Source organism: Thunnus maccoyii, chromosome 19 (genome assembly GCF_910596095.1).
Source record: "Thunnus maccoyii chromosome 19, fThuMac1.1, whole genome shotgun sequence".
Taxonomy (NCBI): Eukaryota; Metazoa; Chordata; class Actinopteri; order Scombriformes; family Scombridae; genus Thunnus; species Thunnus maccoyii.
The window spans coordinates 23,269,157-23,282,288 of NC_056551.1; the positions used below are offsets into that span (position 1 = coordinate 23,269,157).

At 39.1% G+C, this 13,132-nt stretch overlaps 1 protein-coding gene across 1 annotated transcript in view; it reads right to left on the reverse strand.

Annotated features, from left to right (window-relative positions):
* Positions 1–3,987: 3,987 nt before the first annotated feature.
* The window catches only part of LOC121885954 (tenascin-like), a 33,828-nt gene continuing 24,683 nt past the window's right edge, over positions 3,988–13,132 (reverse strand). The window contains exons 17-29 of the mRNA XM_042395801.1: positions 11,900–12,217; positions 10,540–10,812; positions 10,159–10,281; positions 9,352–9,495; positions 9,099–9,218; positions 8,486–8,629; positions 8,260–8,390; positions 7,088–7,220; positions 6,535–6,686; positions 6,238–6,334; positions 5,981–6,142; positions 4,913–5,076; positions 3,988–4,778 (exon numbers count right to left, since the gene is read on the reverse strand). Coding sequence (XP_042251735.1) covers positions 4,668–4,778; positions 4,913–5,076; positions 5,981–6,142; positions 6,238–6,334; positions 6,535–6,686; positions 7,088–7,220; positions 8,260–8,390; positions 8,486–8,629; positions 9,099–9,218; positions 9,352–9,495; positions 10,159–10,281; positions 10,540–10,812; positions 11,900–12,217 — 2,072 coding nt within the window. The 3' untranslated portion in view covers positions 3,988–4,667. The remainder of the gene's footprint in view (positions 4,779–4,912; positions 5,077–5,980; positions 6,143–6,237; positions 6,335–6,534; positions 6,687–7,087; positions 7,221–8,259; positions 8,391–8,485; positions 8,630–9,098; positions 9,219–9,351; positions 9,496–10,158; positions 10,282–10,539; positions 10,813–11,899; positions 12,218–13,132) is intronic.

Here is a 13,132-nt window from a genome sequence, read left to right on the forward strand (position 1 = left end):
ATCCCAACATGTTGATGTTTAGCAGGTATGTTTACCACAACCATCATGTAACACATGTAAACTTAAGTGTTGGACACATTTCAAAACTTGTTGATATTTTTCAGTGTAATTCATTATATCTGTATTATTCTAATCATATCGATATTTGTGCTATGCTACACATAAACTACTGTCACTGCAAAATGACTGGCACATTCTTGTTGTCATAGCAACATCAGTGTGTGCAGTTGTCATACTCATGCTCCAATTCTGCCTCTGAATGATCTGATGGATCATTTGGCATAAAAAACATAAATAAATCCTCATCATCAATTAATTCAGTCACATTTTCATTTTCAGTTATTGTCATCAAAACCCTCCGATATCTAAGAACGTTATGAACCTGATAGGGCTGCAATTAATGATTATTTTCATTATTGATTAATCTGTCGATTATTTTTTCGATTAGTTTTTTGGTCCATAAAATATCAGAAAATAGTGAAAAATATCAAACACTGTTTCCCAAAGTCTAACATAACGTCTTCAAATGTCTTGTTTAGTCCACAATCCAAAAATATTCAGTTTATTGTTATGGAGGACTAAAGAAACCAGAAAATATTCACATTTGAGAAGCTGGAACCAGAGAATTTGGACATTTCTCTCTTTAAAAAATGACTCAAAACAATTAATCTATTCTCAAAATAGTTAGCAATTAATTTGATAGTTGGCAACTAATTGATTAATAAACTAATCATTGCAGCTCTTAATCTGACACACCAGCACTTAACCATCATATTAGTTCAACGCTAACATAACCCTCTTCATCTTTTTATCTGAGTTAGCGTGTTATGATGCTAAACCATAGACTGTAAAATAAAAATAAAAATATGGACGTAGTCACCGTGACGTCACCCATTGGTTTGCGAACTGCCGTTTTGAAGCCTCGAGTGTAGCGATTTGGCCATCGCCATCTTGGATTTGGCCGTCGCCATGTTTGATTTTTGTAGTCTTAAGTGACAATATATGGTCGAGAGGGTGTACCTGACCATAGCGCTAGCTGCTTTCGTGGTTAGCACAGTGCATTTACAATCTATGGTTAACAGCGATCATGCTAGTGCTAATGCTAATTTTCGCTAGCGAAAAACAGGCCTAAAACCGTTAAAACAAAATGTACTCACCAGAAAAACTGATGATCATCCGACTCATTGATGAGGCTTTTATTACAACCAAATGCTGATCAAGGCTGTTTTAAGGCGACCACAATGTTATAATTAACTTCAGTGAACTGAAACCACACTGTGAAATAGCAGCAGCTGCGCCCATACACAACAGTTACTTGGTGGGCAACGTCGTCGCCGTGGTAGCGACTTGTTAATCACAACGTAGCCACGCCCTAAAGCATACCCTGCTTTATCGTCAAATTTAAATTAAATGGGACCATAATTTACAAAAATTATTAATTTACAAAATTTGTATTGAAGAAGACTTGAAACTTGCGATTGAGACCATAAACTCGTTAGGAAACAGTTTACTGAGGTAATAACTCAAGAGAGAAGTAGGGTCATTTTCTCATAGACTTCCATACAACCGGACTTCTTTTTGCAGCCAGTGGAGTCGCCACCTGATGGCCATTAGAGAAAATGCAGGTTTTTGGCACTTCCTTATTGGCTTCATTTTTCAGCCCCGGACGTTGTGCTAAACACAAACTTCTGCTGAGGCCGACTTCAATCAATCATTGGACAAAGTGAAATTTTGACCTGATGACGGCACTAGATGAAACGTTTTCACCAACGTTATCTCAACTGGTTCTGTTGGGAACATAAATGTCTTTGCCAAATTCACGGCAATCCATCCAGTAGTTGTCGAGACATTTTACTAAAAATCTAAAATATCAGACAGATAATCAGGAGATCATCAAAGTCAGTAGGCTTCACCTTCTGGGCACCATAAATCCAAAATTTCATGGCAATCCAATGGTTGTTGAGACATTTCAGTCTGCACCAAAGTGGTGGACCAACAGACAGACCAACATTTATATCCTTTGAGCCAAAAACATGAGAAACCTAAAATTTAGCATTTTCCTTGGTTAGTTTTCTAAACCAGCTGGATTTATGGCACAAAACCACCACCATTGTTACTTTGCAAGCACCATTAAAACCATGTGTATTGCAGTTCAGCTATAGTTCGTATTTCCACAAGTTCACCTCTCAGAATACACACAGTATCATCTGTTATCTCCTGACAGCAGGAAGTAATCAGGATCATGGGAAATATGGTCCTTATATGATAGTGCCACATATCAACCAATTGTACAATCTATTCCCAACACTGAGGGGTAAGATTAAATATTTATCCTGGAAATATATTCCTATTACTGTTTCTCATTGGAGCTATATTACAAGAACACTTGACTCATAACCTCCAAGTCCTAATTTAGAAACATCTCAGGATGAAATTAGATCTCAGCAATATGCGTAGGTAGAAATCCAGGTCATCAGTTATTTCTAAATCTCGAACTCCATGTGGAAAACTCCCATCTCTGCGCCAGCCGACATCTAGTGTCTCATCATTACTCATTGTCGTTGTAATTTAGACATTAATGTCCCAACATCCTAAACCTTCGACAGCTGAGTGTATCAGGCTACAAGTTGACCTGGGCAACCAGCATGAATACCCAGAAACCATTACTGTGATTGTGACCAAAACATTCAGTCTGCGTCTAACTGATTGCTGAGAGGATCGGATGTAAGAGACCAAAATGTACCCATTCAAGTAAGCTGCAAAACAAACAACCAGTACCAGAAAGCACAGGGAGGACATTGAATTGGCTGTAGATTAGAGAAATGATCCATTCTACAAAGACACGAGTTAGGGACAGACCACTGGGTCATGTGCTTGATGTTGAAAGTCTAAAATGACCCCTGACTATGATACTTGCAAGCCAAATCCAACAAAAAATAGAACAGATCGGCCATATTTAACTCTGCTATGGCTCATTTTAGGCTCTTGTGATTTTAAGAAACTGGCAAGTCTTCAAACACCAAAGCCGACTCTTGTTGGAGGGGATGGAGGCAGTAAATCAGCACCAAATAACAGTTTCAATTCAGATCTGGAACAGTTCACCTAATCTATGGATTTAATGACAACTGTAGAAAGATAACGATTTTGCAAACCGGGTGCGGCTTGCACAAAAGACTCCAAAGGGCTTCGGTTGCAAAAGAAAGATAACAGATTTGAACCTAAACTTTGGAGTGTTAAAGAGATGCTGGCGCAGGCATATCAGGCTGCACTCAAGCTAATAAGTCCTCACTAAAATCTAATATATTTATGTAAGACTTTTGTAAACAAGTTCACCAAGCCTTGGTTTAAAAGTCACCAGTAAAACTTGTAAAAGTATTTCTCAGTTGAGGGTAGATGGCCTGCTTCTACACCTATAAAATTAGACATGGTGACAGATTTAATTTCTTCTTCAAACTGAAAAATATTTTCTGATATCAGAGAGGTTATAATGAATATCCACTATGTAAAATGTACTTCTAAGTGGCAACAGACAATCTCATATGGTACATCATATGAGCCCTGCTAGTATTGAACAGAGAGTAAACACTGCCATCTGCTGGACTAGACATGGAACTGACTTGAAAGTGGATATCTGCCACATTTACAGTCTTTTTAGCATCAAATTCCCTCTTTGTGGTTCCTCAGACAGTATTTCCCTGTTGAGCTGCGGTAGAAGTATAGTACCAAACTAATTTGGGTGGCTGAAGCTTCATATTAGCTTCAGATAAACTTTTAAATACATGTTTACACAGAGGGAGGACTGTGGATTTTGTCTTCCATCACTTACATTATGAAAGGATCTTCTAATGGTCAGTATGAACAGGAAGGAATGATTACAGCAAGAATAACTATTTCAATGTTCATTTGAGAACCTGACTATTGTTTTAAGACAAGAAGAAGAGCTTGCACACATTTTTATCAAACTGTTTTTAATTGCATTGAAGGTTACAGAGCATCAGATTCATTTCCTATCAAAATAAGTAAATCACAACTTAAATATGAATTCAACAGTATTAGTGGCCTCCAAATGCGAAATCTTGACAGATGGTTCTCTTGGTTGCACAATCAACATATGAAAAAAAATGTATGGAGTTCATTATGTATCATTTTATAAATTATTTTTTATCCATAACTCAGTCAACTAATTTAAAATACAACGCCACTGAATTATCTTTTATCCCATTACTTGAGGGGATGTGAGTGGCCTGATGCCTTCTGATTATGTGCCCTTGACATGTTACTGATTCAGTGGATCCATTCACACAATTTTACAATTAATTCTCATATTTATACAGCTGTTTGGTCCCAATAACACATGTATATCCATTCATACTAATCAAACTCAATAGCTACTTTTCTCTTGGAACCCAAAATGTGGGAACGCAGAAACGTAATCACACGTACAACAGTGCCAAATTGGGACAGCTACGCTAAAAACGGCTAATTGTTTGATTCTTTGGTGTGATGTTACCAGGTTCGTTTCTCACAGCCACTTGGATTACATTCAGTGTGGTTTTACGTGTATTTTAGAGAATGATTTTCAAGCTGAGGGATCGCAGAAGTTCGTGACAGCTGACGAGGCTCGGGGGATGGAGATGAGGTGTATACGAGGAAGGGGGTTCACAAGTCTATGATCGTTTTTTTCTGCTCTCGAAATTTCTGAAGTTGGCCGGTCTAATCTTCATCTCTGCAAATTCGATTGAATGTTCGTGGCCTTTCCAGTGGAACCAGTTGATCCCCTGTGGAAGAATAGAATACACATTACGGGGGGAAAGGCTGTAATAGTGAGACATTCAACACATCAGAGTAACGTTTCTCTGGAGGAGAAAGGAGTAATCTGATATTAAATGAAATATGTGCACAATGTACGTACCTTACTGTGACTGTCGTCACCATATTTCCCCATGAGGTTGACACGATGACAGTTTTTATACCAAAAGGCACCTTTGTAGGACAAGGCGCAGTTGGTGACAGCAATATCATTATCATTGTCATAGGTGGAGAATGGCCGACCCTGGTGGTAAGTCATGGAGTCACCTGGTGGAGATGAATTGATTAGAAAAACTGAGAAATGGGCTGATTATTGACTCAGTGCATCTCAATTAAAGACAGTCCTATTAGAGTAACTAAAACTGAACATATGGGCTTTTCTTACAAGAATAGTTTGACATTTTCGGAAAAAAAGTTCTACATTCTTGCCAAGAGTTAGATGAGAAGATTGACTCTGATGTCTGTGCATGAATTATGAAGCTACAGCCAGGAGCTTTTCTTAGATAAAAGACTGGAAACAGGTGGAAACAGCTAACAAAATCCAACTACCGGCACCTCTAACACCAATTAACATGTTATAACTGGTTTGTTTAATCTATCTGTCCTGGAGTCTCCACTGGTTGCCCGGCAACCTCACAGTGATGTCAAGACTCCAGGAAGTGACTGCGCTCGGCCAAGAAATAGTTTGGCACATAAACCCCCATAAACGTCACTTCACATTTATTTATAGAACACATTTAAAAAACAACAGATGTTGACCAAAGTGCTTAACAGAGAAATGTGAAGTAATTAAATAGATCAGTAACTGTAACAGACAAAATTTCAACAATGTCATCATTATATTCAAAATTAACAAACTCAAAGGCGTCATTAGCTTGGATTTTAAAGTGCAGACAGATGGTGAAGATCTGACAGTTATACAAGTGTGGTTATATAGTTATATAAGTGTGTTAGTGAGCTTTAGAGATGTTGCTAGACAGACTTTTTACATTTAGGACAGAACTAGTCCAACTGTTTCCACCTGTTTCCAGTCATTATGCTAAGCTAAGCTACCCGGCTGCTGTCTGTAGCTTCATATTTAGCACACAGACATGAGTGGTATCAATCTACTTACTTAACTCTCATCAAGAAAGTCAAAGTTGCAAACTTTTCCTTTTAAAGTGATGCCTACCTGCTGTTCCACTGTATGCTCCTATGGAGATTTTATAGCGTGTTCTTGGCTCTGCAATCGTGAACTTGTCATACTGAGCAAAGGCTGATTCCCCGCCGTCCCTCATGTCCACTCGCACTTCATAATGGCCAGAAGCAGTGATCTTATGGAGGTTGGAGAGACCTATAGACCAGGATTAATATGTGTTACTTGGGAGGTGACTGATAGAGGGAGAGAAAAAGTCAAAGTGAACGAGGCTCGTGGATGAGTGATCTTACCCAGCCAGAACTCATCATTCATGTTACCGAAGCCAGCGGTGTAGTTCTTCCAGTTCCTAAAGAAATCCAGCTTTCCATTCTGGCGTCTCAGGAGAACCTGAGGAGTACTGGCTTTCATGAGTGTTTCATGTCACAACACCTTCACAATTATCATAACATGCAACACGGAGGTCATTATGGTGCTGTCTATCATTAGAAAAACAAGCATTACATAATTTGCATGATAATATCCTGTCTAATGTGATTTATGGTTTTAAAACTGTTTTTAATTGGATTCCAGCAGGTTGATTTCCTCACCATCCATCCTCCGCTGTCTGTTGTCATGTCACAGTAAACCTGGATTGGTTGACTCTCCTCTCCACCCACATAGATGGTGTACAGACCAGAAGTCGTCTCTCCGTTCAGTAAAATCTGAGCACAGTCCTTGGGGTATCTGTACAGCTGTCCAACTAAACGCACACATTAAAAAGATATCATCTTAGAGACCATCATCTTTGAGACACATTTACTTTATCTTCATCTCTGTTATATTAAAAAAAAAATGCATGAGACGGCATACAGTATCGTGTCAGAGTTAGGACCTCGGAAAGTAGCTTTTAAAAAAGGAAAGGGAAAAAGAAAGGGAAAAAAATGAACGGTTTTCCCATCGAGAGCAGCTCAGACAGAATGAAAAACAAGCACAGGTGATCTGACTGGAATATCAGATTAACTGAAAGGAATTTACGTAAGAAGAAGTGCATCTGGACTGTTGCGTAACCTAAATCACCAGATCCTTTACTGCTGAGAAAGAACCAGTAAATCTAACTACATTATGTTGGCTGAAGGTGTGTGTAGGTGTGATCGTCCTTACTGGTAGTGAAGATGGTGGTAATGTGACGACTCCTCTGGGTTCCAGCGATGGCCTGCAGTTTGACGCTGTACTCTGTAGAACCAGTTAGCTGAACCATGCTATAAGAGGAGGCTGTCGGGCTTAGAACCACCTCCTGAAACCACACACACACACACACACATAAATACAAAACATTAAAAACATTAACCATGAAATGTTCAAACTCTTGAACTACTGCTAACCATTTTCCAAGAAATACCATTCATTTTTATAGCTGCTGGTTTAGTCAATTTATGTTGACCAAAGTGCTTTACAGAGACTGAGAATTACAATTACATCAAACAAAAACAGACATAATTATGAGGATTCAAAAGTGGAAAAAGGTGGAACAACATCAAAACCACCTTTTTCAACTTTTAAACTGATATATTTTTGAGGTTGAGCACCCAGCTGGAACACACACATGCTGCCCTTTTTTGGATAATTGTGAGGATCAAGGAGAAAATTAATAAAATAAAAATAAAATAGTTAAAATTTGGATAAAATCCCAAAAGTACAACAGTATTGCACAGAGAACAAATTAAGAATTGTGAAAAAAAGAATAAATAGATAAAAACAGAGTGTCTTTGTGATGATAAAAGTCTGAAGAAAACAGATGGGTCTTACATTCAATTCAATACACTCTGGTGTGAAAAACAACTGGAAGAGGCTTGAAGCATGCCTGAGATTAGTAACCCATCACATGATTATTTTAATATCCATTAATAATTTGTTTTTTGTCTGATATAAATTATCAGTTAACAGTTTATGCCCAAAAGTGCTGTATTCTGTCAGAAAATCAAACCTAGAAGATAAATTATAACAACAAATGGACCATATGCAAGAAAAATAATGTTAACTTAGTAGTTTTTTCCTTTTTTAAATGACTTCCAGGGCCTTGGATGTTTCCTTGAATGCACCATTGAGTACGTTTCAAATCGATTTTCCTTCCACGTTGTTGTAAACTGAAAGCAGCAGTGACTGCCTAGAAGTTAGGAAGTCAATCCAAAGTTTTTTTAGTATGATTTGGAAAATGGTCTTCAGTAATGTTGAGTTTACACAATCTGTTAAACCAAGCAAAACCACCACTGCTTTGTCTGAGCTGTGAAACTTCACAACGTCCAATAATTGAACTGATGAGTGGATGTACGCACCCTGATTGTACCATCAGCAGAGGAGAAGGTGAGCGTGTAACCAGTGACAGCAGCCTGCGGAGGTTTCCATGTGAGAGTCGCACTGTCGGTTTGAATGTTAGTAGCTGTCAGATCACGAGGAGGGTCCACATCTGGAAATACAGCACCACACTCATTAAATGTTGTGTAACTAGAATAACATTTAGCTTTGAGTCATTTTCTTGACAGGTAGTCTTTCTAGACCTACCGGTGGTGAATTCAGTAACAGCAGAAGCGCTCTTCTGAGCTTCTTTCATCGCATGCACTCCGACTGTGTAATGAGTTCCTGGAACCAGGGAGCCCATCTCAAACTCCACCGTGTTCCCAGAAACATGCTCCACCACTGAGGACACTGTAAGGCAGGGCACACACACACATCGATTGATCAAATCACACAATCACAGTAAAGCAACGTTTTTAGTCATACAAACCTCATTAGTTTATTAAATAAGCAATGCAAGCAGTAGATATATCACTTCTACAGATTGACTAATTTTAACTATATATATCCTTTATTTAACCAGGTAAAAGTCTCATTGAGATTAACTAAACACAAACAATACAGCCAAACAAATACAAATCTGACACACTACAAACGAGTGAACACAATATCCAGTTAATACGCAATACAAGGACAAAAATCCAGTTATGATACATAAACACTTTGCTACTTTTCTAAAACAATTTTAGTGAACACTTAGGAGCAATCACATTGACCTATAGTACTATTTTCTCTTAAAAATTCTGCTTTTGTTAAGTGGTTATGGAGATAAACATTACCTTAAATAGTAAAAATAACAGAACAGAAAAAACAGACTCACCTGTATCAGCACTGTAAGTAATCACATAGCCATCAACAGTGGCTACAGAGGGTTGCCACAGCAACAGAGCAGAGATGTCGGTGACATTAACTGCAGTCAGACCCTGAGGTCTGTCCAAAGCTGGAGGGCACAAACATGAACTGTCTCAAGAGAAATGTCTTCAATTTAATATGAACTGACTCCATTGTCACTCAGAGTCAGGAAGAGTGACACTGAAGTTATGAGTGATGGACAAGAAGGGAAGAGAGCCAACCTGTGGTTACAGTGTCTGTGCTGGGATCACTTTCCTCCAGACCCTTCACAGCGCTGACAGTCACCTGATACAACTTGCCAGGGATCATATTGGGCAGCAAAGCCTCTAACACGTCGCCATCCACAGTCACCATCATTGGGGTTCCTGTGGGGGAGAGAAAAGAAAATAACAACACCACAAACTGAACATCTAACTTCATTAACAACACTTCATGCATTGTTGTATTTGAAGTCTCCAGTAATAATATATGCAGAATTTTCTACACACCCCATATTGGCATACATTAGTTGACAAGACTTTGTGTTAGCATGCTAACATGCTGATGTTTAGCCAGTAAAATGTTTACCATGTTAACCATCTTATTTTAGCATGTCAGCATGCTAATATTGGCTAATTAGCAATAAACACACGGTAACACCAAGACTGATGGGAACGTCATTGGTTTTGCAGATATTTGGTCATAAACCAAAGTATAAATTTTGGCCTGATGATCGCACTAGAGGAAAAGTTAGTTAGAGGATCACTAAAGTAATAATTCATCTTGAGATGGACATGAATGTCTGTACATAGTGCTACAGCAATCCACCTAATCATTGTTGAGACATTTCACTAAAAACAAAAAAGGTCAACGTCATGGTGGTCAGCTTAGAGTTTCTCTTAAGAGCACAGCTAAAATTTGTTAAACTTAACAATAATTTAAATATCTACAAAGTTACAAACTAAACTCTCTAACTAAAATCAAATCTAAATCCATCTTGGAAATAAATGTAAACTGGCAGTGAATTGTAACTCTGATTGATCTCTTACCTCCTTCGAACGGCACATAGGTGATGCGGTAGTTATCCACTGTAGAGCTCGACAGGGACCAGTGAACTATGGCTGAGGATTCAGTCACTTCAGAGAAGTGCAGTCCTTTTGGAGTTGACAGGCCTAGCAAAGTGCAAATGGATATGCGCAGACATGAAAGCAGAAAAAAAAGGTGACTCAAAGTGAAGAAAATATGTCCAAAAACCTCCGGAATGACCATTTTCCTTAACAGACAGACATGGAGTTAAGCCTTAAACCAGAGGAATAAAGATGATTAGTGGGACTGTAGGTCCAGTTCTCTGACAGCAGACGTCACACCCAAAACTTAAAAGGTTTAGTAGTTAGTATAAAACTAAACACTTTGCAGTGTTGTTCATATACCTGTCTGAGCAACCCCAGTAATAGGTTGGGAGCGTCGGTCCAATGTGACACCATAAAGCTCGATTTCATACTCAGTGCCACCCATGAGTCCAGTTAAAACCTTGGTTCGCTCATCACCGCGGACGCTGTACTCCCGAGGATGGGCTAATCTTTTGCTGTCTCTTATTTTGATCACAAATCTGTCAAACATGTCTTCATCAGACGTCCACGACAGACGGAAACTGTCAGCTGTGATGTCCGAGACAAAAAGATGCTCCACCTCCGGCTCAGCCTCTGGTTAGAAAGGAAACATAACGTTGCAGTAGGTTTTGTTGTTTTCCCAGAAATATTCACCAACTTCTGAGAGACGACCACAGGCATCAGTTTGGAAGTCAGCAAATCAGGCAAGAAGGTTTCCAGGTGGCAGACAGGGTGAAGGCCTTTTTGTCCACCACCTCTGACCAACCATGCTCCGTTAGTGTAAATCAGTCGGGTAGTTGAGTGAATTAAAAAGACAAGATGCTTTTTGTAGATGTTTATTTATGTCAGTTAACAGGTTGACATTCCTTAAAAGGCTCTAACGGATCTGTTCGGTTGGTTGAGACGAGGTCCCCATGCGTCCGTCAAGGCGATGCATTCAGTGCATTCAAAGATAATGAAACAAAAGAGATTAGAAGTTAAATCAACTGACATTTCATGCTCAGAATGTCTGTTGATTTATCAGTGTTTTCCCACTTCTGATTTTGTTTTATTCGGTTGTTTGTATCCGTCCGCTGGAGCTTTTTTAGCCTCATTTATGAACCAACAAGGAAAGGAAAGCAGCATGGTAAAAGTCAGTTTAAAAGATATCTATAGACATGATACGATAATCATATTATGTCCACCGACATCTGCATATCGCCAATCAGAAATCTGAAGGAAAACACACTTTAAAATATGAAAACAAACATATATGCTTGCTCATATTTTGGATCTAAGAAGAAACAGATGGGAGCTCCACATTCCTCTTCCCCCCAGTGATGAAGCTGCATACCAAGACAATAGACTGGATGCTTAAAACAAAGGAAAAGTGAGATCATTCTGGAAAAAAGTTATGTTATAAATTTAGGTTAGGGTTAGGTAACAGTACAGACCTGAGGTCTCACCATCAAAACATGGCATTAACCAAAATATATTAACACTAAAGCTAAACTTGTTAAAGCTATAAAGCATAAATATCGAGTAAGTGTGTCATTTATAGGCCTGCCAGGTTGTGATGGTGAAACTTCAGCGTTGGATCATAAAGTTTAATGATCACATATATACACAGTAGTTGCAACAAAATGAGGAACTGCCCTTTTTAGTAAGACGAGGGGCCTTGTAAGTGTACTGTAAGTGGTACCTGTCACAGCCACTGTAGTCAGAGGCCGAGAGAGAAGCCCTGACTCTGACACCCCGGTCAGCCTGACCTCATAGCCTATGCCGGTGATGAGGCCCCAGATGTCCAGGTGACTTTCGTTTCCTGCCACAGTGAACTCCTGAGGCTCCAGCAGCCAGCCGGAGTCTGTCACCACTATGTGAAAGTGTCTGAAGCCACCGCTAGAGGGGGCTAATTCCTCCGGCTGCTGCAGTTGCTGCTGCTGCTTCACCTCCCACGACACACGGAAGCCGTAGGGGGTTATGTTGGAAATGGTCAAGTTTTCCACTTTAGGCAAAGGAGCTAGAGGGGAGTGAGTTTGATTTTTTTTTTTTTTTTTATCCAGAGAGGGAACAGATGTGGGAGGGGGAACAATATTCCATTAGGAGGATAATGTGTGCAATGGTTGCAAAAGCAAATCATGAAAACTCCTCTCTTCCTGTGAGGTATAGGTTTTAAAGAGGCAAGAAGAAATCATCAGATATCAGCTTAAAAATGGGAACTTCTAATCTGAATATCTCCAAAAATTTAAAGGCAAAACATTAAGGGCAAATTTGGCACACATCATATTGCTTCATGTGCTTCCATCACACAGACAGTACGGTAAAAGGGTATTTGGAAACTTGGATTTGGTTTTGGTGTTTGGAGCTAGAAACGGGGTACAAAATAAAGGTGTTGAGAAGAAACTGGAAACCATCACATTGTGATAGGCTGAGACTTCTGGGAAATACACACAGAAGTTTTCCTATCTCCTAAAACTGTAACATCCTGTAGAAAAATATTATTCACAATCAATTTCAAGTGCCTTCAGCACTTTCTGAATAAAACTCAACACAACCAGTATCTAGAGACCATTACTGGTACTGCATCTGAAGGAATAGTTTCACATTTTAAGAAAAAACGCAAGAAATAGTCCGGCACATAACCACCTGTAAAACCACAGACTGTCATTTCTAAACAAAAAAGATGTAACATGTTTAATATTGAGCTTTAGACGCGCTGGCAGGTGGATTTTGTTACCTTTGGCCAGAGCCAGGCTAGCTGTTTATGCTAAGGTAAGCTAACTGGACACGGGCTTTACCTTCAAATTTAACCAACAGATGGGTAAGTGGTATCAATCTTCTTATCTAAGTCTCACCAAGAAAGCAGATAAGTGCAATTCCCCAAATGTCAAACTATTCCTTTAACGCACTTCTGCACCGGCTTTAGCTTTTAGTC